At 39.7% G+C, this 26,996-nt stretch overlaps 1 protein-coding gene across 10 annotated transcripts in view; it reads right to left on the bottom strand.

Moving 5' to 3' along the window:
* Positions 1 to 26,996, bottom strand: part of LOC143207936 (protein trachealess-like) — a 231,661-nt gene that overhangs the window by 39,754 nt on the left and 164,911 nt on the right. The window contains exon 1 of one of the 10 annotated variants that reach the window (XM_076421875.1): positions 10,226 to 16,187. The exons of 7 other annotated variants lie outside the window; for them this stretch is intronic. In XM_076421875.1, the coding sequence (XP_076277990.1) occupies positions 10,226 to 10,374 (149 nt within the window). In that variant the 5' untranslated portion in view covers positions 10,375 to 16,187. Of the gene's footprint in view, positions 1 to 10,162; positions 16,188 to 26,996 lie in introns of those variants that run through there. 2 more of the 10 variants (XM_076421872.1, XM_076421874.1) reach the window with 2 other exon arrangements.

The raw sequence follows: 26,996 nt of genomic DNA on the forward strand, positions 1-26,996 counted from the left end.
ATTTATATTTTCTCTTAATATGTTCAACAGGCTGAAAATAATTTAACAATATTTTTAAATTGTTCTAATGTTTTTACTGTTTTAAATGACACCTGCCGATTTTTCTCATAAATGCATAAAATCCGCTCTTTTTATAATAAATACTTTAAAACTTTGCCATCTACAGCAACCGCGTCTACTAAAACCTAAAGAAGAGTACGTTAATAAATTTCGTAAGCGATTACATGAAGTTAGAAAAGCAACTCCAGTTGCTCAGTAAGAAAGCAGTTTTATCAATGGCTATTTTCAGAACAGCTTCATTCGTTTAGAAATTCGTTCTCCGAAACTGGAGTGTCATTCCCGGTAGTGTAATATTATTCCGACTGTCCCAGAACTCGGTGGGCTTTCGTCATTTTTCCAGATCATTCACGGAAGTCTAGCGTAGTCGTTCTGATCCAGGAGGGGAACATGAACCGGAGTTCCCCTAAGCCAGAGAGGCCCGGGCTTGTTCACGTGAACGACGAGCACAAAGGAGCCCGCTTTCGGAAAAATATTTTGTACACGAGGCGGTGTCTCAATGAAACCCTTCCACCGGCGACGAAAGAAGAAAGCGAGCGGGTGGTGGTAGCGAAGAGAGGGGCAGGAAGGGGGGGGGTGGGAGGGAAAAAGAGACAATACGATAACCACTAAATTATCCCAGCACATCCGGCGATGTAAATCACGAGGAACTCGCGCATGTGTACTTCGTGCACCGGTGGAGAGGAGCAGGAAGATGGAAAGGAGAGAATGAGAGGGAGAGAGAGAAAAAAAAAAGAAATCGAGAAGAGACGGCAAAGATAGAAAAAGCGTGGAGCGTAGGCAAAGGAGGAGGGAATCGGAGGAAAAAAGACAGAGGAGCCGGATAGAGAGACAGAGGGAAGTTGGTTCTTGATGACGCGCAGATAAGGGAGGGCTTAAAGTCTACGTGACGTGCTTCCCGATGTGTCCGAGCGGAGGTCGAGCCTGAGAACTTTCGGTAAACGTACCCGGAGACTCGGACGAAACGTAGCTTCCCTCAGCCGGAAGAACCCCCTTTGCATTTTCGATGGTACAACAGTCGGGACACGCTCGATACTTAATCGCTCGGCACTGACCTCCGAAAACTCGCCACCGGTGGCGCGGCTGCTTTCAACCCCCTGCATCCCCATGTCCGGTTTTGTTCTAACATTCTAAGATCTTTCTAATCAACAGTACCAGTCAAACAGTTCCAATCTAAAGTTCCAAAAATCTATTTCCTCCAAAAGGGCAATTCGTAAGGCCATTTGAAACAAATTTTTCCTTAACGAAAATGTTCTCCGCGGCTTTGTTCGGCAGTTATTAACGAAAACACCGGTCAATCAGAGCGCGACTACATTGGACGGAGTCTGGCTCGGCCAATGGCAACGCGACGCTCAGCGGGACCGGTCGTCAGGTGGAATCCGGGGACTTATTGTTAGTCGCGCTCTGATTGGTTCGCCTTTTTCGTTAATAACTCCTTAATAATAAAAAAAGTTACTTCGAATGATCTAAGGAACCATCCCTTTCAAGGTTCTCCGACATATTTGGGACACCCTGTATATTTCTTTTAAAATATACGTTTGCGAATTTTGACTGTTGCGTTCATGAACCGTAGAAATTATTACTACCGAGATAAGTAACATTATTACAAGAGTTTCACTCGAAGGTAACAAGTGATTTTGAATTACCAGACAAATTAAGCGGATGAAATATAAATCAGAAAATCTAAGAAGATTGTCATGTTGTTTTCAACGTGAAAAGACCATTAAGGGGTGAAATGAATTTTCATTCAACTACTGCTTCCCACAATCGATGGAGAATATTTTCATTTTGCATAGAGATACGCAGTCTATTAATTACTAACGAATTTAGTGAAAGGTTTGTAAGCTTGGTAATAATACGAATGTAATGGCATGAATGGAAGGACCTGTAGCAGATTGGTTTCCATCTGTCAAGTGGTTCAGCTATGAGGACATGTCGATCTTGCTCGAGAAACCATGATTGCGTCTCATGTTCACGGTAAGTATGCACTAGCCAAAGCTCCTCGTGTTTCAGTATTTTATAGTCGAATAAATGTTTGTCTCCTCCCTGTTTACGACACCATACGTACTATAAAATGTGCTGTCGGGTAACAACGCACGCTTTCAGCAGAAATTCTCAAGCAACGCATGTATATTCGGAAATACAGATTATGTTCAAAGTACTTGCTTAGACATACAAATTATTTTAACTTTTGTTACTAGCGGTGTACATTCATGACGGTACTCAAAGTACTTATTTTCATGCAATAAAAAGTATGTATTGCAGTGAATTGAAACATTGTTAGAAATTCAATGTGTTTCGCGATGTCCAATGTGCGAAGCGAACGACAGCAGCAAGCGTCTTAATGGATTAACTATGTTATTTTCAAGGAAAGGAAAATCCGATGACGTGGGTGCTTCGTCGCCTTCGCGTATCACTTTAACATAGACAATAGATGCATTGTAATCACCAACGACGCAGTTGAGAAGAGTTAGTAATCTCTTTAACAAAGCGACTATTAACTACGACTTCTAAGAAACTACAAATTTTTCAAGTGACAACTACATTTCTTAAATTAACACTAGATTTACGGAAATAACAAGAATGTAATTTGAAATAGTTGCATGGAGGATCCCAGGATGGTATCTCACTCGTTTTTGCTTTCCCCTTAAAATCTACAAATTATGTTTCATTTATAATGTCACAAACAGAAAGAAATCGTAGGTGGATGTTCCACCCTGAGGATCGTTGGTAAGGGTTAATAATCATGAATTCAACAATTTAGAATCCGCCATCTTGTCGGGTCCCATCAATCTAGTGTTACAGTCTTCAACAGTATTCAACGATGGGTTCTCAAATCTATCTCAAAACGAAGAGTCGTTTGATCATTATGATTGCATAAGTTCGTGCCCAATTTTCATAGATGTCAACAACTTTTCTAATTGTAGAAAAGAATGGTGACTACATGCAGGATTGATTAATAAAGCTGTATTCTTTAAAATGTAACCATTGAATTTTATTTTCAAATCGGGCACGCGAACTAATATCAACAGAACAAGAAACTAAACAGGAGGTAAATGTTGATCGTGTTCAAGATTAAAGCGCGAGAAAGAACAAAGGATATGATATATGCATTCACAAGAGACGAACCGTTTTTCTATTATCTGAGCAAGCAAAAGATGATTCAATCCTCGATCAACAACCTCGGCACGTTCAAACCAAACGACTCGAAGCAATCCGGGAAGAAACTAAATCTATCTGAATGCATTCGAAATAAAGAAAAAAAAGAAAAGAAGAACTCGTGTTTTGCTTCCTGCCTCGAATAATTATCGACAGTTTGACGCACGAGGAACACTGGATGGTCTAGCCTCCTAAGGGACGCACGTTCACAACTTGTATCCGGACATTCTCATGTCCTTACTTCCGGGAACGTGAGGTCCGTAACGGCGACACCCTCGCCAAACGCAGACACAACTCGCGGTCACTGCACTTTGTCCCTCCGTGCTTTTGTTTGATAGCGATAAACGTACCTGCTGGATCCTGCAACCTTGATCCGAGCGCAGATAGTAGAACGAAAGAAACTTATGCGGATGCGCAGACACAAGGATTCTATGCCCGGCTTGAAATTACTAGACAGGTGAAACTTCGCTTTGAAACATGCCAGAGGACAGCCAGTGCTAAGAAGAATACTTTTGATTTATATAAATCTTTTTTTCTACACATTCTTCCACTCACAAGGAAACTTATCGAACCCGTAAATTCAAAAAATTATGAAACTTTGCACACAAGTTTGTTATGCCGAATACAACCTTGTTTCCTCGTGATACTTCTCGCATTAAAGGGATGAAGTCTGCCCTTGAACAAATTTTCTTTTCCATGAAATATCTCGAGAAACGAAAGTTGCATGGTATTATCCTGTCTATTAAATGTCTGTTCTGCAAAAATGTAATAGGAATCGTACGGAATCTGAATAAATCCAATCTTATCATTATTGTAACGCGGCGCACATATCGCACCCCGGCAAGAATAGTGACATAACTAAAAAATGCATTAGTCTCACAATGAAGATTAAAAGAAAATTATAAAATTTCCATCGAGATAGTACAGACATGTTTAATCTTTTAGAAAAATAGTTTTGGCAGTAAATTTGATTGTTCTCTATAAAAAAATATTATGGATGTCTCAATCAGTTCTTGTTGCTATTGTAATATGCGCTGTTCTTGCCACTACAAACATGAACCTGCTCAAAAAGAAATGCGATGTTTTTCTAGCAACTAGAGGCCAACTAAATGCATCGATCACTGTTCCAACTTCAAAATCGTTATTTTTTGATTGGATATCAGTCACTGTTAGTGCTCGGTGTAGTTCTGCAATCAACAAAATAAAAATAAAACGGACGAATGCATTAACCCTTTGCACTCGGTTGTCCACTCTGAAGCACCACTAAAAATTGTTGTACCATTATTCAAAATATTGTTCACATTATCAAATATATCGGTATCAAATCAATTACTAAACATTTAGGTATTGTATGAGGTATAATACAAATTTCATATCCATAAAATTTCAAAAAGATCATAGAGAATGGAAATATTCTAGATCGGAAGAGATGTTTAATTTTCCAGTTAAAATAGCTCCGAGTGCAAAGAGTTAAGATCCTAGTTCGACCTAAAACGAAGAGCTATCTGAACCATCAACCAATATTCCAATCAACTTCTTGACCCAGGTATCAAATCACCCCCAGTTCACCTTGAATCCAATCATCCCCGACGGTTTCATTCACCCCCGAACCCGATCAAGCGAACGGGTATCAAGCCGGTTTGATCCTGCGGGGACAATCGTTCCTGAGCTACGCATGTCTACGGTGTAACTATGCGCGCGATAATGGGACGGTTTGTCGAGGTGGTTCGAAGTGGACCGAAGACTCTGGCCGAAACGAACACGGAGAAATAATGGAAGAAAGGGGAGGTGGGGTTGAAAATACGAAGGTAGTGTTGACGGCTCCCCGGGATGCCCCGTCAGCATCAGCGTTCCTCTAATCGTATCGGGTTTACTGCCGCGGCGTGACGTACTCATCTGCACCATCGGTTTACCACCCTTCAACCCTCTGTACCCACCACCAGCCATCACAATTCCCATTATCCACTAGCTGTGACAGAGCTCTCCGGGGAACTGCTCCTCCCGACGCTACCCTGAGAAGGACCGAGCAGATTCTTCTTGCGACCCGCCATCGTACCTGCTGGACCCTGCCTGCTTTGACGAGGACATGTCAAAATAGAGATTTTTCGTTCTACCATCATTCCTGGACGGCGATAGCGATATCAAATCGAACTGAAGGTCATGCAACCCTGTCTATCAGTAACCGGACACTCACAGTAGTGAGCAAAAGTAAATAAAATTTCCAAAAGCCATAATTGCGTAAAGATCCGCAGTTTAATTATAACAAATGTTTGCCCGTTTAGTTCGAAAAATCGAGGTTCTGCGGTACTTCAATGCACCGATAAATTGAATCGAATTGTAACGTCGTAAACGTGGCAAATGGGACTTGCAAACTTTCAAATTTAAGGTGTCCATAACATTTTTAAACGTTTCGCGAAGAGAGCAGTCAATTTTCATGCGATTTTTATCCGCACCACTCGCTGAATTATTGACTTGATAATGGCCCTTGAAAAGAACACAGGGGACGGATATTGCCCTATAAAATCATATCTCGGCTGCGTCGAGAGAGAGAGAGAAAAAAAAACGGAACTCACGCGTCCATATTTGTAACCACTTTACAAGCTCGTAAAACTTCATTACAATCGTTGATACGCGCGGGACACGATCACGATCTACCCGCCTCCCTTTCTCCGTAAAATGTGGTTGTTCGCTTAATTTTAATTATCACGGTTCTTATTTCATTGAACTGTCCGCAGCCCTGTAATCACCAATGTTCAAACACGGTGTTCGGTAATCTTTGAAATCTCGTTGCATTGGGGCCGAGTTTCAGTTTTTACGTGGAGACTGTAATACCAATTAGCGGGAAAGAAAAATGACTCATCCGGGCGTAATAACCGGCCAATTATGTAACCACGTTTATAAGCGCGCCGTGTATCACTGTAATATATCGCTGAAATTACGTTAACATCCTTAATGCGGCCCGCTTCCATTCTCGTGTCAACCTGAATGAAATTTGGGCTAAAAGAATTCCGCAAGAGTTGTGGAACAGTTGTTGCACCGGTTGTTGAATATTATCGCAACAATGATAAAATTAACAGGTTTACGAGGCCCGACAAAATGGCGGATTGTAATATGTTTAGTTCTCGATTATTGTAAAGATGCATTCTAATATGCATCTAAATAAATATGTGTATTCTTGTTATTTTGAGAAAGTCGATGGCGTTTACAAATTGACATTCTAATATTTTTCACTTACGATTATTGAGATTGTAAAGATGTACCTTTCCGTGAGGAATCATTCAATTTTATTTCTTTGAGCACGTCTTGTAATAAACATTGCCGAACATCGAAATAAATACATTTTTGTTATTTTTGTAAAGTCGATCACGTTGGCTTTACATTCTAATATTTTTAGTTTACGATTATTGAGATGTAAAGATGCATTCATGAGGAATCATTCGATAAATTTATTTCTTTGAGCACGTACTATAATAGAAATTGCCGAACATCGAAGTGAATACATTCTTGTTATTTTTGTCAAGTCGATCACGTACGTCCTAATTCAAATTTTTGTATTTTTATAAAATAATGTAAAATAGTTACTCTTAGTGCTGAGTAAATCTAGTGTTAATGTTCATTGTGATCCTCTTCAGCGAGGGAATCTACAAATGTTTATTTTATTTCTTTAATCTGGAATATTCGATGTGTTTTCATAATATTTTAAATTATAGTTCTTATATCGTGTTTTTACGGCTGTAGTGACGACGAAGAGATCTCAAGCATGAAAAAGTTTAATAAATACTTTACAAGAAATGCAATTAGCAGTTATTAAAACTCGTTGTTAAAGCTAATTATTCAGAGTCTGTAACCAAGCCCTTAAATTAACAATTGTATTTTTCCAATCAGCATTAGTTTCAATATTCAAATATTTAGTTGAAGGAACATTTGATCACAATCTTCCACATACAGTAGTAAAAGAATGAAACTTTTAATGAAGCCGCAAACAAATGGGGAAGAAAAATTGATAAATTGACAAATGACAATAAATTTAAAGAAAAATATTAATCGTAACAAGTATGAAATTTAAAATCCGTAGGGCAGCAAAGTTATAAACACGTTAATGGCCGAACGTCGCCATTACGTTCCTCAACGCAGGTCGCGCGATTTATATGATTTATTGTTTTAACAATAATATAGAGTTCGCAGACGCAACAGCAGGCTCTTATTGCATCGAATGCTAACTGATGGTCCACATTCGAGCCAGACAATTTATCTGCAGTGCACTAGACAAATCTAAACGTCACGTTACGCAACGTTTAATCGAAGTTGAAACAAAGCTGGATTTACCGGTACACCGTCGTGATACTTCTCTGGTGCAACCGGTACCGCGGACTCGCGGTGTCCACGTACGACTATAAAAGACCGACGATATGTATGGAAATGCGGGAATGAAGCAACTGAAACCGAGAATATTTAATTCCCGTTGCAAAATTTCCAGATCTCGTTTCATCCCTGAATCGGCCATGATTTCCACCTTAAGCAAGCCGACGGACGTTTTTCCGCGTTCCGCGATTTCGCGAAGACCAGCGCTGATGTTACGCGTAAAAATTCAAATGCTCCCTATAAAGTTTCCACACTTGGTTCGAGCTCGATAAAAAAGGTGATTGATGGCCTGATAAAAATTCGACATCCTGCACACGAGGAATGATTTACAGTTATAACGTCAGGTTTACGGCGCACTATTTACAGCGACGCTCCGTAACGTCATCGTCGACGGTACGTACGTCACATATTAATGTCTTACTCTTTTTGAATCACAAAATCGAGAGCTGACCGCACCGACAAGAAAAATCGATCGTCAAGAGAAATTGAAGACTGGAATTGAAAATGGCTCGAAGTGCCATTTTTTCAAAAATTGTTTGTTGTTCCTTTTTCAAGGAAACGACAAGTAGACTTTCATTTTCTCCATTTTTCCGACGTTCTAATATTTCTTTGCTATTTTTTTCTCTTTTCTAAAATCATATATTGTTCTCAAGTTGTATTAATGATAAAGTGACTGAAATAAATTGCATTTTTACAAGTTTTACATGGATTTTCCTCGCAATTTTCATTTTGGCACTTACAGCCTTTTCTACTTCCAGTCTTCAATTATACTCGCCGATTTATACGACATACAATTGAAAATAATGCTCCCCTTTGTGGTCATTTCTTTCTTTTTCTTTTTCTCTCTGAAATGTATCCGTAAAATATTGTTCTTGTTATTACTGTCCTAAGAATCGTGTTAGTCGGAGCGTTTAAATATCTATGATTAAGTGATCGTAAAAATCGTCGCGATCTACCTCGAGAGAGCAGTTTGCTACACGCCTCTAGCCCTTTCACTGCTGCGAATAAATAGACGTCGTCGATTCGTGGACAAAATTGCTGACATTCTATTTGCACGTAACTCTTAATGTGCCCTTTTCAAAATTATTTATTATATTTTTTTCTCATTTAAATGAATTCAATGTTTCTTACATTCGCGCAAAGAATTATGAATTACAATTACTTCTCACCCTCTCTGATTAATTCTGTGTAACTCTGCATGCGCCCTTTCCAAAAGTATTTATTATATTTTATTTCCCACTTGAATGAATTCAATTTGTGTTTCTTACATTCGAGCAAAGAATTATGAATTACAATTACTTCTCACCCTCTCTGATTAATTCTGTGTAACTCTGAATGCACGCTTTCCGAAATTATGTATTACACTTTTTTTAATTTTAAATGAATTCAATGTTTCTTACATTCGCCTTAGCTTAGAGCAAATATTTCCAATTACTTTTCGCCCTCTCTGATTAATTATTCTGTGTACCTCTGAATGCGCCCTTTCCAAAATTATTTATTACATCTTTTTTTAATTTTGAATGAATTCAATGTTTCTTACATTCGATTCAGAGTAAAGATTTATGAATTACAACTAAATAGACCGCGGCGAGCCATTCTACCTCGAGAGAACAGCATGCAAATACATCGCAAGACGTCATGAAACGTGATTGCGTATGTTTATATGTCTGATGAAATATTACTGGCACGGGATAATAATTCAATCTGGAACTTTCACAAAATTACTTTGGGAAAGTGTTTGGTGTTGCGAGCAACGTGTTTTATTCGATTAAATCGAATCGCATTCACCAGTGCATATCATTCGTCAATCAAATATTTGAGTACTCTAGGAATGGACGAGTCGTAGAAATTAAAAAAATTTTCTAAAATCTAAATTTCATCAATTAAATCATGAACGTGTCCGTGTGTGTGTCAATGGTAAAGTGACAAAATATTACTAGTTAGAAAGTTTTAACCTAGTCATGTCATCTGAACAGCTAGACTTACACCCTACTAACCCTTTGCGGTCCTATTTGCACTAATAGTTCTTTATTTTATTGGTTTCAACTACATTTATAAATAATAGCACAATTACATGGTACGTAACTAAAATTCTAAAGTAAACTAGAGGAACACGTTGGACCGCAGAGTCGAAGCTCAACAGAGTGAACGGAAGACGCGAAAAATTTTCGTTATTAGCAAAACAATTATAATTTCTCAAGTGTCTCAAACTATTGGAGGTTCAAGCTGTTCATCCACACAAACGGTGATATACCCCATTAAAGCTAAACACAATGAGCGCAAGGTGGGACAAATCAGACAGCAGGTTTCCCTTCCATTAGTCAAATCTTTACCAATGATACGGCACAGCGGAACGGTTCGCCGCGTTCCCTCGCTCCCCTTGGAAAGACAAGAGCGATTGTCCCCTAATCAACGCGTCGTCGCTGCGTAGGGTAGCGGCGCTGACGTTCGTCGAGCAATTCCGAACCGTCGCGACAACGGTGTCGCAGTGAATGGGCTAGGTAGATCGTAACGCGTTAGGAAAAACTGACGAGGCCGTAAGGTAAAAGTAGTAAGAAAAATAAGTATAAGAGAAACAACATGCCCTGGCTCGAGGAGAGGACCCTGACTCTGTTTGTACGGGACACAGAGGTCCGCCGGTACGAACCAGGAGTGCGTGAACGCGGGGTTGATGTTGAGCGCCCCAGCGGCCCCCTGATGGGGTCCGCCGACATCGACGCCGACACCGACACCGACCCCGACCGGGCTTTGTCGTTGAAAGCCCCCATAATCCATGGCCACCTGATACGGCAACATTTCCCTCTCCTTAATTCTCCTCTAAATATCTCTTTTATATTCCTTCTCCCTCAATCCTCCACCCCCTGCGTCGTCCTCTTCGTTCTTCGCCTAGCACTGCCACCACTACTCTCCGTGATAGTTCGTGCACCCGCGTTTCAACACGAAAAGTTCACCTTCCGGCACCAAGGAACAAAGCTAGCGGCACACCACCCCGGAACAGTCATATCATCCCGCGGATCGTCATCGTCCATCGCGCGACACGGCCCGGTCTCGCGTCCCGATCCGACCGTCCCGACATCGGTACCGCAAGGCGGAGAAACCAAACGGGAGAACGCGAAAAACGGAAACGGAAACGAAAACGAGAGCGACGTCGAACCAGATGGGGAGGATAGAAGACGATAGTCGCAGCAGACGCGTTTCGATGCTACCTATGCTGGTGTGTACGCGCGTATCGACGGTAGCTCACGCGCGCGCACGTGCGTGTCAACAACTCGGACGCTCTCTCGCGTGGACCAGCTGTTACGGGTCCCTTCGATCGCACGGATCACGCGACCGCGTTGTGCGCGTCGGACGCGGGGGTTGCAGGCAGACAGCTAAACGGCCGGTTCGTGACCGAACGACAGACTAGACCGGACTGTACCGGGTCTGTAACGTGAGCCGTGCGCCGAGACCTGTCGGCGCGAGAGAGACAACACACCACGGATGGAAAGAGGAGCGAGAAAGAGGGCGCGAGAGCGTGCGCCGAGTCGTGGTTCTACAGTCCCCGCCCACGACACACCAGTCCGACCAATCGCGCGCCACCGTCGCCGGACTCGGGCACACCTACCATGGGCACCCGCGGGCTACGCGGACCGCGCACACTCTTGCCGTGTTTGCGTCACGCTGCACCCTCCGTTGACGGACAGACGGATCCCGCGACAAGAGAAGCACACCGATGCCGAAGCCGCACGACTTCGTCGTCACCCAAGCCCCGCCCACTACTGCTAATGACACTTGCCGGATGGTTAAGAGGTTGGATCGTACACCTACGCGGGAGAGGCTACCTTGTCGCGATCCAAGGGCGACATTCCCCGGAAGTAGCCTGTAAGCGGCCACGTGCGCGCCCGTCGATTCTTAACCCTCGCGCGGAACACCGCACCGCTCCGCCGACGACTACGGTGTCGCGGCCGACGGATAGCGACGGATTTTTCTGTGTCTAGACGTACCCCGTTCAACCCGTTAACCCGACCTGCTATCGGGTTTCGGTGGATACTCAGTTTCCCGCAATTCTAGTTATTACCCTCGTTGCTCTTAATTGTTTATTTAACCCGCAGCACTCGAGTGGTGACTCGGAGAGAGAGAAAAAGAGAGAGAGAGAGATTCACCACTAAAAATTGCTGTAGCATTCTTCAAAATATAATTTACATTATTGATTATCTCGAGACATTCGATAATCATATGTATCCATGCAATGGAATTATTCTAGCAAGGTAGAAATGTTTCAGTTTCGAGTTAAAATAGCTCCGAGTCCAAAAGGTTAATTACGTAGACAGCGTGTCTTTATGCATTTATAAAGAATTTGGTTGGGCGAAATATGTATGAAACAGTACAAGATTTAAAAAATTTGAGAATATTCTAATGTTGTTTTGAAAGTAAAAAAATCATTAAGGGATGAAATCAATTTTTATTTTATTTCTGCTACCCACAATTAATATAGAACATTTTTATTTTGCATAAAGATCCGCAGTCTGGTAATATGAATGTTGCATGATTCCGGATCGAAAATACTGTAAAATGAAGCTAACTATAAACTGATAAATTGCAGGCACAGTCTCCCAAGTTTCCTTTCGTAAATCGCACAACTCTTTCGACCGTTCTCCTTCAATTTGCTGGCGTAGTTTCTAGTTTCGCCGCATTCCAGCGATAGATTCCGAATGAGAATTCACAAGAGCATAGAAAAGAGTTGGCAGAACGGAAAACAGGAAGCGACAGTGGCTAGGAATAATGCTGGTTGTTGTTTCCGTTTACCCCGAGTCATCCGTGAAGTAAGAAGCCGATCGTCTCTCATGGATATTCATAGACCGCGGACTTTTTCTGTTACTTAATCGGCGATCGATCGTCGATTTATCTCACGCAGCGTCTATATGAAATTACGCGGGCGGAATGCTCAGCAGGTGAAAAAATAAAAGAAAAATCATATAAATCGAGACGAAGCGAACCGAGAAACGCCGAGCAGAGCTGCTAGTCTGATATCCACCGGTGAAAATAACGCTACGATGTTTCGCGTCTCTGCGGCCAGGTGGGAGGAGAACAGGTATCCACACACGCGCGTAATCGACTGCAGGCACCCACGCCCTTACGAGACGCCATGATTCTCTTTGATTAGGTGCGCGATACGTGCAAATGCCCGACGCTGCTCCGTCGTAATAGCGCGCTGTTAGCACATACTGATGTGTGGCACCAGCGCTTTTTCAAAATCAGAGAGCGTTCTTTGCTCTTGTTAACACTATAAATACACCGGCGCCGCAGCGGACATATTAAACGCGGAAGGCTGATCAAATTTTTATGGAAATTCGAATCTGTATTCGATCGTGTCCGAACAGTAATGACGTTGTACTACTTGGTTACAAATGTTTCTCGCAGCTACTCGCTCGAGACAGTTCTCTGTTTAACCCTTATGTCTTGGTAAAAAAATGGGTAGGTACAATTTAAAATAGAATAAAGATTAAGAGGATTTAAAAACATTTTACTATGCGTTAAGATTATTAAAGAATGAAAGAATTGTTTACGTGGCCTCTCCTTCTTAAAATTAATGCACAAAAGTTTTATATTGGATAAAGATCCGCAGACTACTTATGTCAATATTCAATAATATATATGCAAAATAAAAATTGTTTGCTCCTTTCTTCAAATGAGTTTATAATAAGCTGAAATAAATACATTGATACGATTAAAGTTGTTCCATCTGTCTACTGATCTAAATCGTACCTAAAGTTTATTTCAGAGATACTTCTGGTATAGATTTGTAAGTCGATCGACAACATTTTTTATAAGTGTGGATTTATAGTGGAGCTGCGAGCATCGATGATAGCGGCGCGGTGAAAAGAAACCAGCATTCGTGACAACATTTCGACACATACTAATGAAAAGGTACATATGTATTTTCTTTGTTTTTCTTTTTTTTCCACCGCACAGCTCACCTCGCTGCTCCACTATAAATCCATCCTAAGAATCAATATTACACATTGACGGTCGCTCGAGCTTATCCCCACCGTTACGGGTCACGAATGACATAGCATAGGAGGATTGAAACTGAACTCCTACAACAGAGTTAAGGTGCTAATGAACAAAACTTCCTGCAATTTTAGAACAGGAAAGATATGCTATGAAATGTAAACCATTTATTAAATAACTTTTATGTATAAAAGTGACCAGGCTCCAGGCATGTGTCAATCGAATAAGACGAGGCCCAGCATTGGCCGATCATGCGGCGGCGATGTCGGACGAACGCGGGAGAGTTCGCTGTCCGATGGATGGACGTCCGAGGGTTGAAGCAGTCAGGGCGTGAATTCATCGAACGACCAGGTTGACGGTGGCATCAGCGTCAAGGAAACGTGGGGCTACGGTGTGTACGAGAAAGAATCGTGGCGAAGAGCGACGCGGGCCGCAGTCGCTGGGTGCAACGAGCGAGCGGTACTTAGCATGCATCCCCCGATACGAAGGATTCCTTATTGTATCGTTGCACGTGAGCGTAATGCACAAATATGAACTTAGCTGCGGGCTCGTTCTTCGCCGAGTCTCCCCCTCTCTCTCCCCTTCTCTCTCTCTCTCTCTCCTATGTATATCTCCCGCTCTTCTCCGTTCGGTGATAACTCCTAACGTCCTCATAATCATACATATGGATGTCCCGTGTTCGTTGGCTGTTGGTCGCTTGACCACGCTGTGTTTACGCGGACGAATGATAGCAGCCATTATCCGGTAGACCGCGCGATCGGTAACGAGGCGAAACGGAACGATTTCTAAGCATTGTGGACGCCTACTCGTTAATTGGTATGCGCGCGAGATCGATAAACAGGGGCTGTTTCGTCGAAATCCAGGAAGAAACGGGTTCCAGGGAACAAACAGCGCGCGCGCATGGCTTTCTAAATTTTCGATTGCCTACGTGGCTACCGCGTCGCTACCTCGGCCAATTAATCGGCCCGCCGCCATTGTGGTTTAGAGCCGTTTTCATGGCTCTGACACGCTGTCTGAGTAATTGGGGATGGCGGCCACTGACACGCGCACCTACGGAATACCGCTCTGCCTCTTTCGAATATATTCCAATGCTCGGTTGATTGTTACGAGCACATTCCCGTGGATCTTTCCACACTCTCCTTGCACGTGAAACGAGTCCAGGCGTAAATCAACAGACTGCCGACGGTCATATTAGATCGCAGTAGCGAATTAAAACGGGAATGAAGCAGAGTGTTATTGTGATTCAGATGAAATAAAAAGTTCGGTATAGTTCAATGTTTAATTTACGCGGCTCTTTAACCACTTGCCGTATTCTAAAAAGTCACACTCGTCATGAAGATTTTAACACTAAACATACCGCTATAAAAGCTATAAAAGCAACAGATACTTGGTTGCTTTATAAAAATGACAAGAATTAATTTATTTAGACTTTGCGCGACTTATTATACATATAATATGTGTGCTCTAATAAAGATATTTAGTCTTATAAAAGCATTTTTACAATTTCATTAATTGTGAAATAAAAAATCCAGAACCGGTCATGTGACCGGTCGTGGTACATTTTGTGTTAAACAAAGTATAACAAATATGAATGTTACGATTTTCTTTTTAAACGAAATCAAATTTGATTCGTTTGTAATCAATATTTAAGCATTAAAGTAAATGTAGCCATACAAAAATATAAATTTTCTATTCTCTTCTACGATGTTTTTGGGAATAAAGACGTTTTAATCACTTTAACTGTAAAGAAAATGATACGGCATAGGGTTGAAATAAAAACTGTATGAAAAGAATACTTAATACGTTTCCACCGCTGTCATGCATGTGTGAGACGTCCTGCACACCAGTTCATTTAGCTAAATTCATTCAATTAAATCACATCTAATATCATATGTACTCATGCCTAATAAGTAGGGGTGTGCGAGTACCCGAAATTTCTACTAATGAGTAAAGAGATAGTAAAATTTGAAAGTTACACATTAAATAATTAACAGCATCAATTTTAGTGAAGTCGGCCCCAATAGTTCACTTAAGGGTTAGATAGTAAAATTAATTTCATACATCTCTTGCTGTTTAAAGTATTTTGCATAAAATTGAAAAGTACAGTTTTACATTCATTTTAATCAGACATTGGAATCAATAGTTATTCTATAAGAGAAACACAGGCAAGCTTTGAACTGTTCATTATTATATCTATGTACGTGAGTATTAAAAATGAACAACATATTCAAAATATACCTGTAACAAGTATGAATGAAGTATGTAATGAATATGTTCACCTTGTCAACTAATCACAAGTTTTTGTATTACAGTAGAAATTGAATTTTTGGTTCGTCATTTACAAGACTCCATTTTCGAGATTTTCCTATCATCGACGTATAGTGCGTTCATTTACCACCATATTCTGATCAAATATCACACAATGGTGTCGTCAATATGTTTATTTTCTCACTCATATAAGAATCACGTTGATGGACATTGAAATAAACTCGACACTCGTACGCACCTCGGACATAGTTGTGTAAAAGATTCTATGATAATATCTCACCCATTTGCGCTTTGCTCTGTAAGCTAACAAATTATGCTTCATTTATGACGTCATATTTTAAAGAAATGCATCTCACAATACAGATAAACAGCAGTAATAGCAATACAGGTAAAAAGCTACGGAGCGGATAAGGGGTAAAAGTAAATTTGGACATCCAAATAGAAAGTGAATATAAAACATGAAAGATCATTTTCGTACCTTAAAATTATGTATAAGAAACCTGCAAGCTACAATAGTATTAGTATGGATTTATAGTGGAGCAGCGAGGTGAGCTGTGCGGTGAAAAAAAAGAAAAACAAAAAAAATACATATATACTTTTTCATTAGTATGTGTCGAAATGTTGTCACAAATGTTGGTTTCTTTTCACCGCACCGCTATCATCGATGCTAGCAGCTCCACTATAAATCCACCCTTAGACATTTAGCAACAGCCTAAGATTGGATGGAATCTTGAAGGACATTTAGCCTCTCTCGACGCGCTTCCACGACGTGCGAAGAAACTAACAAAGATCGCTTTTATCGCGTACATAAGAAAGCATCTCTATCCTTGCAACGGGGCCATGAAGATCGAACTTATTGTGTTCACCCCTGAGCCACCCGCTCGTTCATTTTATTGAACGATGGTCGCGTAACCGGTCGCTCCTTGAATCGGATAATATCACTTTTATGTGTATAGCGATCGCAATCTAACCCTTTCGAGGACCATGTATCAGCGCGGACATAAACGTCGTCCGGGGGTTAAAGAAGGGCCCCATAAAATCCGCCCCCGCGGACGCGATAAGAGTTATCTCCATTCTCTAATTGAAAGTTAATTGGTCCACCGGTTTAGTCTGACGGAGGCCAAGCGTTCGGCTCCCGCGACGCGACGCGATGCGACGCGACGGTAACCCCCAAGCCTAGGGCGGCAATTTAGGAGCGGTGGTAGCTACAATAATGAGACCCTATCTTATGGTGTTCCCAGCGACACCAGTAACCACCGGGCTTTCGCCTCGGTACACCACGTATTACCTAGCTACCGTGTTACGTGCCACGCCAAGTCCTCCCACGTGCTCGTAATAAACCGGCCCTCTTCCTTCGCGTAATCGAGAATTTCCGACAAACACGTACCGGGCTGCGGTGTACCGGCATCATCAGAGAGATTGCGATCGGACCATCGGTACAACTCGCTCGACTTACAACCATGCACGTGTCCCTCCGCATCCCTTGCGCTCTTCTGCGTCGCGACGCGAACCGTTCGCTGGGAAAATTCGATCTCTGACTGGAGTTTCACGCTGATCGGGACCGGGTCTCTTTATGGCTCCACAATGAAATTAGTTGATTTACCTTCTCTTAATCGCTGGAAGGATTTTCCCTATCGAGATTGGAAAAGGCCATGCTCTGCATGAAGACCATGGTGATGTTAGGTTCTCACATCCTAAGTTCTGTTACACCTTTGACAAACCTGCCAATGTAAACAGTGATTCCAGTACCTGAATGATCTTCAGAGCTTTATTATAAGCACCTGGATAGATTGTTTCAAGCACGTTTGAAATGACGCGTAAAGTAAAGCTTTAATTAAATGAATTCACCAGGTAGTGCCGAGTGTATATGTATGAAGATTTCATCATGATGAGGGCATCATAAATGTTATTTTTTCGTCTAATACGAATTATGTTTATTTACTGTGATGGTCACCCTGCAATATTTTAAGTAATTCAACATTCAATACAACAATTTTGAATAACAACGTGTATAATTTTATACAGGGTGTACCAGGTAAAGTGTCACAAGCTTCTCTTGGAATCTAATAAAGATAAAACATTCAAGTAAATGCTATTGAGTATAATGAGAGGTATCACAATAACAAAAAATCGATAATATTTTCCATTTTAAAAAAATGTTGAGGACCCCCTTTCTCCCCTAAAAAATTTAATACATACTAAAATATTAAAAATTAATTAATTCGATATCTTCATTAGATTCTGAGAAAACAGCTTGTAACACTTTTATCTGGCACACCTGTATATTACTAATAATAATGATTAAATGATTAATAATAAAATTAAATTACTGTATAATTACATAATACAAGTACAAATGAATAAATATGAACCCGCCATTGTAACAGATTCTTATTTTACTTTAATTATTAGACAGCGGATCTTTATGCAAAATAAAAATTTTGTACCTGAATTGCAACAAACTGAAGTGAGGCAGATTTTCTTCGTTAATATGTTTAATAGGTTGAAAATAATATAACAGTACTTTTAAATTCTTCTAATGTTTTCACTGTTTTAAATGACACCTTCTCATTTTTGTCATAAATGCATAACATTCGCTGTCTAATAATTATAGACTGCGGTGATGAAATGGAAAATTTTTTGAAAATTTTAAAAATCAAGATGTCCATATATGATTTCGTCTTTATTATAATCATTAAGGGCAGAAATAACATTCAATTTGGTTTCTATTTTTTGCAATCGATGCAGACAATTTTAATTTTGCATAAAGATCCGCAGTCTTTATAAAGGTGTCAGGTCCCCGGTGTATCGCTGGAAAGGTCTCTTTACGTGCCTCAAAGGAAAGGATAATTGTCGGACAACCGAGATTAAGATGTCTGGGTAACAGCGTGAAGAAAAAGCTTTCTCCTAAGGACAGTTCTATCAGCGCATCTAGGATCGTCAGTGGAAGCCAGAGACCAGTCAATTGATTGGTTTTTTTGTTATTCTGTTTGTTCCTGGAACTAGTTTGCCATCGCTGTTTTAGAGAGCTCCCGTATCGGGAAAGTGCTTAGATTTATGGTGTGCTTCCATGAAGAGTCAAGTAAAAGTTTCGTCGTGCAGTATGATATAGTTTCTTGCTCGGGGGGAGATTGGACAACGCGATAACAATTGCTACGAAATGTGAAGTGTATCAACAAGGATCTTGCTTGTACCTTAGACCAGCTGGTGGAGGGGTCTTTTCGGAAAGGTTGGGCGAAACTTGAAATAAAGACATCCCAACGAGGAAAAACAAACCTGCGCTGTTGTTCACTCTGAAATGCTAATATTCCGAGACTACGGTAAAACAGTAACGTTCTTTTTATAATTGTTGAAAGATATCTAGATCTGTTGTATTTGGTACATCAATTACAGTTTGATAATACAGTATGGCTTACAATCTCATTTTTAACTTGTACATTTTCCCATTAAATAAAATATACACTCAAATAGAAGCATTGCAATAATATAATGCAATTCTCCAATACTTAGCTAATGCTCTATGCAAAATAAAAGAATGTAGAATAAAAAATATAAAAATTAAGAAAACTTTTTAGAATATGTGACACATTTGATTTAAATATTATTTATTCAACAGGCTAACAGAGGTTGTTTTGAAATTGGAATCACTAAAAAAATTGCAAACAAAATATTTTTAAATATGGCATCAGATCGATTCAAGATAAATAGCATATCTTATAATAATGTCCCCAAAAATAATTATTTTTCAGATTTCTGAATTACCCACAGTACTAAATTACATGTTGAATAATTGATGTCATTTTGGTATATTCTGTCAGCAAATACATTAAGAGACGTATCTGTATAAATTTCGTAAGCTGAAGCTGAAAGGGTGCAAGAGTATTCAAACGATGTTACCAGAAAGATAAACAAGAATCAGAGACACGCGATCCCGTGAAAACAGCCGGGTCGTTGCGTCTTATTCTGCTAACAAATTAATCCGATTAAACGGATTGATTATACGAGGGTTGCTCGGCGTGTTGAGTTGATCGGGGATGGCCCGCAAAATTACAGTAAGGGTACCTCGATGGAGTGTTCCGCAATTAAAGTACCTTTGTATTAGCTGTGAAATTAGACATATTGCTTTGTATATAAAATATTTCCAACCAATATCAGAATTATTCTATCATAACTGGACTGCGGATTTCATTCACTTGTAACAAAAATGGGCAGCTGCGATTTAAAATAGTGAACAAATTAAGAGAAGTTGGAAACAGCGTACTATTTTCAATTTACTAATAAAATATTAGTGATCTGTGGACAGCGGATCTTTATGCAAAATAAATATTTTTTTACCTGATTTGCAACAAACTGGAGTGAAATAGAACTTTAATTTCTGTCTTGATGTCTTAAAATTTCTGATAATGTTTTCATTTTACACCTATCCACATATATTAGACATAAATGAATGAAATCCGCAGTCCAATCATGACACACATATATGTCTAATATTTCGTAATAATAAAATAAATGTATAACGAAAGCATATTTTCAGATTTTAATTCTTCTCTCATCATCAGGAAATGTATTATGTATACTCGTATCAATTTGTATTGATCTACAAAATTGTGACGTTATGCATAGTTTAGTAATAATAAAATGGTTTAAATTATAATAATAAATTGGATCTTTTCAAATTCTTCTAATGTTTTTATTGTTTTAAATTGCACCTGCTCATCTTTGTTACAAATGCATAAAATCGGCTGTCTAGTGATCTCTGATATTGAAGTTGCAAATGATCGTCCGATTAAATAAAATGTAACCCCCAAGGTAGAAATTGTTAGACTACGCTCAACGAATCCAAAGATATTTTTCGAAGCATAAACTCGGCGCAGTCAATAAACCGAACTTCTCGAATCACTTCAAAATTCCAGATACACTTGTAAGTCTTGGCATAACGGCTCCCTTCCACCGGAAGCAACTATCCCAGCCACGAGCAACCCCCAGGCGCGATTCGGAACAGAAAATCGCCGATTCGCCGTTGAATCGCGATTCAGTCGGTGTTGCGAATCGCGTGCCGTGAGAACGCCTTCCATTTTTGCGGCTCGTTCGCCTCGAGGCTAGGAGCGGCGCGCGCGATCGAGCAGGGGGTGTATCGGGCGGGGGTGCGTCGGCGCCTGTAATTTTTCAAATTGCAACGCAGTCGGTCGCCACCACCCACCCCGACCTTCTGCCCTGCGGACGGAAACGTCGATCCCCACCTTACTCTCATCCACCACCACATTCGCTCCCAAACCACCCCCTGGTTCTCACTAAAAAAGAGAACAAGTTTATTTAGGAAAAGAAATGTTTAATTATTAAACTGTGGATTATTGCATGAGGTATTATATCAATTTACTTATTTATTTTATTATGCATCAAACGAAAAAAAGAATATAGAATGGAATTGTTCTAGGTAGGACGAAATGTTTAATTTTGGAGTTAAAACAGCTCCGAGTGAGCGTGACTTGTTGTCTCCATGGACAAGCATTCTGTCAAAAAATCCTTAACTGTGGATTTTGAAAAATTATGGAACAATCACCGATAAAATTGTTTAATCTTTTGTATAAAATCCGCAACCTATTAACCACAATTCACCCCACTGTGGGTGTGCTCACACAAAGTATCCGGCGAATAATTCGAGATTAATTCGATTTGCGTACCGCAAATTTGTCGTCGGCTGATCAACCCTCGCGAGCAACACCGGCAACCCCCTCCGACAAATACATTTTCCAACTCTTCTGTCATATCTCGGTATCCTTTTAACTCCGCGGGCCCGGCTCGCGCCGTTGTTATTATTTATCCGAGCAGGCTCGTTCCATCCCCTTAGGCGAAGAAGGAAGAGCGACACGACACGACGGTGTACGCCGCTTAATTTCCAAGAGGGTGCCGGGCAATAATCGCCGACAATAAACGCGAATCGCACTTGATTATTATGATTGTTCGACTCCTTTCTGCAGAACCCTCAAATAACTTCGTTTCTCGTTAGTAGCCGGCTGCCACCCCTTGTCCCGGCGAGAACCAGAAGGGAGGTTCGACGGGGTTTGGGAACGAACGCGGGGGCGGATGAGGGTAAGGTGGGGATCGACGTTTCCGTCCGCAGGGCAGAAGGTCGGGGGTGAAGGGGGTGGGTGGTGAATAAAAATCAAATTCAATTGTTCTTGCTTTATGCATTAGTAATAAAGAATTCCAAGCGTAATCGAACAATAGCAAATGCATTAACCCTTTACACTCGGAGATATTTTAACTCGAAAAATAAACATTTCTTCCGACCTAGAATATTTCCATTCCCTATGATTTTTTAAATTTTATAAATATGTAATTGGTATAATACCTCATACAATACCTAAATATTTAGTAATCGATTAGATCCCAACATATTTAATAATGTAAACAATATCGTGAATAGTGGTACAGCAATTTTTAGTGATAACTCTGAGTCACCACTCGAGTGCTAAGGTTAAGGCATATTCTGGTCTAGAATTTCTTCTACTTCTTGTAGGTTTTTGTTTAGAGGAAAACAAAATACTATTTTATATTGGATTTTTGCACGTGCTTCCGCTGGTTTTTAAAGTACAAAATATATTTTTCCGATCCAAAATATTTGAAATTCTTCGAGGTACACTTCCTTGTTTTCTGATTGTAAGGTAACTTATTCTTTTAATCTAATATCCAGATAATTTTTGTTGACCTTTAACTTTTATGTAATTCTTTAAATTAAACATTCCCTTTTTAAAATCATATTTTTAAAATGAAATGATCTCTTACATTATACACATATTCACGCATCTTTAGCTTGTGGTGTAAAATTAAAAATTGTACAACCCTACGTAACAAACTGAAAGCACATGACTGGATTCTATTAGATGCCAGGATTATAACGTAGATTTAATGTTGTACTATCGCAGAGATAGGTCATGCTATTAGCATGCTTCCTCACGCATCCCTTCTACATTTACATTTTCCAGGCATCATCCAATGTAATTGTACAAACTGAATTTGTACCGGCAAAGGCGAGCCCCGCTATGTTTTCGAGCTTCCGTGAACTTTAGTTAAAGCAAAACTAATAACAGACTTGTAAATAAATTTATAAGCAATATATATATAATTCATTTATAAACAATCGTTAAATATGATTGAAGTATTAACCCTTAGCACTCTAAAAATTGCTGTACCATTATTTATAATATTGTTTACATTATTAAATATATTTGTAGTACATAAATTTCATATCCATAAAATGAGAAAATCATATACAATGGAATTGTCCTAGGTCGGAAGAAATGTTTAATTTTTAAGTTAATAAAGTAGCTCCGACTGCAAAGGGTTAAGCCTGAATTATCAATTTATATTAAAGAGAAATTATTTTTAAACGTAAAATAGTCTATTTACATGTACCTTGGAATATATTTAATAGTAAAAATTGTTTTTTGTTAGCCAATTGTTTAGAAATTTAAATATATACATATAGTGGTCCATAGTGGTTCATAAATATGTATAATGTGTATTTAACGATATTAATATCGTTACTGTACTGCACATAAAATTCACAGTCGACTCACAAGTCAAACAAAAGTTCAAGGCTGACTCACAAGTGGTCGATATTGCTTTGTCCAATGACAAATCGATGGATGATTCCAGTAAAAAACCAAGAGATTTATCACAGTGATCCGTCGGACACGTTGTTCTGCCATGTAGGGCTCGTAATCGTCTTCTTTTTTCAATTATGCCTGTCGTCGAAACAGATTAGCAAAATGAATTCTCTCGCTCCCTTCTGGTCGCCCCGTTATACATACATATCGTGCAATATTTTTTCCCGTGTCGGCAGGAAAAAGTACCCTGCACCTTTTCGGGGGTAGGAGTGTCTCGTGGTCGCGTCTCACGACCATCCAAACGAGCCACCCCTCTGCGTTACTTAATTATCCTTCCTTGACTCTGCTCGCCCCGCAAGGAGCCGATCGGTCTAACTTCGTTTTCGCAGGACGACGACCCCTACGTCGAAATTCTCTTCGGCCCGTTATTTGTCTAGGATCAGGATTTTGTTAACGTCGACGTTGCCAGAAGAAACTGACGCGCGCGAATTTCATTCCCTTTTGTTGCCCGTCATTTTATTCCGCGTTCCTCAACGACGTGCCATGTAACTTTCACAAAGAAATTAAATGGAAAACATCCACAGTACGCGTTTTTTAAATTTTCGTGACGAGCCCAAACTACCATGTACTTTTCGTAATTTAGATTAAGCACAATTTTGCCAATAATTGCATGGCACATCATGTAGTAAACTTGACAGAAAAACTGAAGTAGTTTGGTCCGTTTATAAAAATGTTATTCTGGGTTCAAGTGTGGGCCATCAATTATATAAGTACTCACAATTGTTCTATTGTATTCCTTTTTTCACCAAGGAGCATGATGTGCGTCGTTATTGTCAATACTTATTTCACACATGAATTAAAATTTTTAATACTGTGAATCCATTGTTAATTTGTATGTAGAGGATAGTATTTGCTGTTTTCATTTTTTTACATTCATAACAACAAATCTGGCTACAGAGGGTTAACTTCTTTGTAGATCTTTCTGAAAGATGAAAATGTTCTACATCATTTGTAATGAACAGGAACTAAATAAAAATTTCGTTTTTGCTATAATAGTTCTTGTAAGCTTAACATAATGTATCAATAATCTAAGAGTAGACTGAGGATCTTTATGCAAGAAAGTTAAATGAGAATGTATTTTCACTTTTAAGAATTTTAGCAAGTCGAGGATAATATAACAGTATTTTTAAATTCTTCTAATATTTTTGCTCGATATCAAATTGTCTAGTAATTAATGCAGTTTTGTCTTGCATAAAAATCCGCAGCCTAGTTACCGGAAATATTTGTTACAAAATTGTGCTGGCTTTTCGAAAAAAAAGATTGGAAATCGGAAAAGAAAGAGAAAGCTCCGCCGTACCGTTATTTAACGAAGTAGGTGCAGTTGAAATACCAGCGTGTGGAGTGTACGAGTGTGGTACAATGGGGCCATTTTAGGTCGAAATCTGGCCGATCGGCCAAGACCCGCAGTTGATTAGACTCTATTTACTGGAGGCGAGTTTAGCGGCTCAACCCCTCTTCCCTTTAGTCTATTTCGTCCCCTTTGTGGCAAATCAACCGGCATACAGAGGCGCACGGTCCTTTCGGGCAGATTTTTCCTAGCACACCGCTAATTCTGACCGAGACTGCGCCTGATCGACCGAAATGCTTTCGATCAAATATTGTGCAAGGGAAAACGTTAACTTTCTGCGAACACTAAATTTTATATGTACAGTCAGTCGCATAATTGCACACTTTAAATCAGAATAACTATTTTATAAATGGACTAAACGTCAGTTTTCCTGCCAAGCTACACGATAATGAAAATTTTGGAAAAATTGTGTTTAATCTGAATTACAAAAAATATAATATTATAGAAGTTTCTTTTTATAACATTTTTATTTGAGCTTGTAACGAAAATTTCAAAAAATATGTTTTGTAGATTCATACAAGTTATGTTCGTGCAGAAAGTTTCATCGAAATTGGTCAATCGGTTTACGAGTTATAAATTATTAAAAGTGGTGAAAGTCGTCAAGTAACAGGATAAAATGGCAAAAATAATTGAAAGAAACTTAGAAATAAAATTCGCTGTTTAGTCGTGACTGAATCGGACGAATTTATGTTACAACTTAATATATAAATTTGTAATTGTGCTAGTAGCCAGCCATTTAAAGACAGTCGTCAGCCATCTTATTGTGTTCATCTTGTTGTGAACGTTATTTATTGTTACGTAACATGAATTCTAATTAAATGTATTCACTTTGCTTATTGTGTAATTAATATGTAAATAAAGAAATAAATGAATAAAATAAATAAGCTTGTTTAAGTATTGCTTATACCTAATATTTTAAATGTTTTATTTTCAGACTTGAAACTACACATTGGGGGTGAGAAACAAGCTGAACATCGTGTTCGCTGAAAAGTAGTTTGCCGGTAGATTTTATATTATAAGCAATTATTTTTCAGAAAAGCTGTCTATTAAGTAGGACTTAGTCTTTTTATTAAGTTGATTAATAATAAGAACCATTAACCTAAAAACAGTAGGTTCTCTTTGCTACAGTAACTGGACTTGGAAAATGATGTGCGTGTTCCTAGTGGAAAGGAACGCGAGTCACGGAAGAAAGTCCCCCGTCGTTCGGTAGTTTTGGTCGTCGACGTAGCTTCCCGCGGGATAAAGGAAAAGTAGCTGTTTCTGAATGTGCGAATGCGTGTCCTGCGTCCACGGGCTCCTGTGTAGGCCTCCGCGTCGCTAAGAAATAGGGATTGGAGAACGAAATAATAGGGTCCGACCCTATCGGCGGAGCAATCAAATCCCCCTTCAAGAACACACTGGCATTCACTGAACTTTAAAATCAAATAATGCCTATTAAAATAACAATACGCATCCTCGTCGACCAGGTTAAACATTCTCTCGCCTACGTTAACCCGGTTTCGACGCACAGCGCATTACCATACGGGATCGGGTTACGAAAATCGAGTTACGTGCCGACGAACGCGACTTTCATGCGTATCCGGAGCGACGACCGTCGAAACCCTTTAATATCCGAATCCGAGGTGCTCGATAATTGAATTCAACCGGCAGAATAACGTTCGCCGCTTTTCATTTGCCAGCGGACTCGGATTCTCGCTGCAATCTAGGCATTGGTTACAAGCTGGTCACGACCAATTCACCACCTGGGGATCAACCATAACATTTTATGAGAAAGCTTTTTCGGAAAAAGTGGATTTCGGCTCGAGTGTAATCTATGATTTGTGTGGACGTTAATATTTAATATTTTCTACCAATTTACTACCCCTAAGAATCCTGCAGTCTTAAAGTAGCTAATTCAAATCGACGAAAGGGATACTCCCGATATTCGTGTTAAGGAAATTAAAATAGCCCTCAAAGTTGGGGTTAAAAAATCTATGTTGTTTAATATCTCTGCAACTATTAGGCCTAGACGAAAATTTTTAAATCCAATTTGTGCGTTTTTGAATGAAAAATCTTTTAGTGTAAACTAATTAAAAAAATAATAATTTGTTAGTTCTGTAAACCTTCTGCGAGCCTCTGTTAACTTAGTGTTATCGCTACAC

The sequence above is a fragment of the Lasioglossum baleicum genome, chromosome 4 (assembly GCF_051020765.1).
Source record: "Lasioglossum baleicum chromosome 4, iyLasBale1, whole genome shotgun sequence".
In the NCBI taxonomy this organism is placed as follows: Eukaryota; Metazoa; Arthropoda; class Insecta; order Hymenoptera; family Halictidae; genus Lasioglossum; species Lasioglossum baleicum.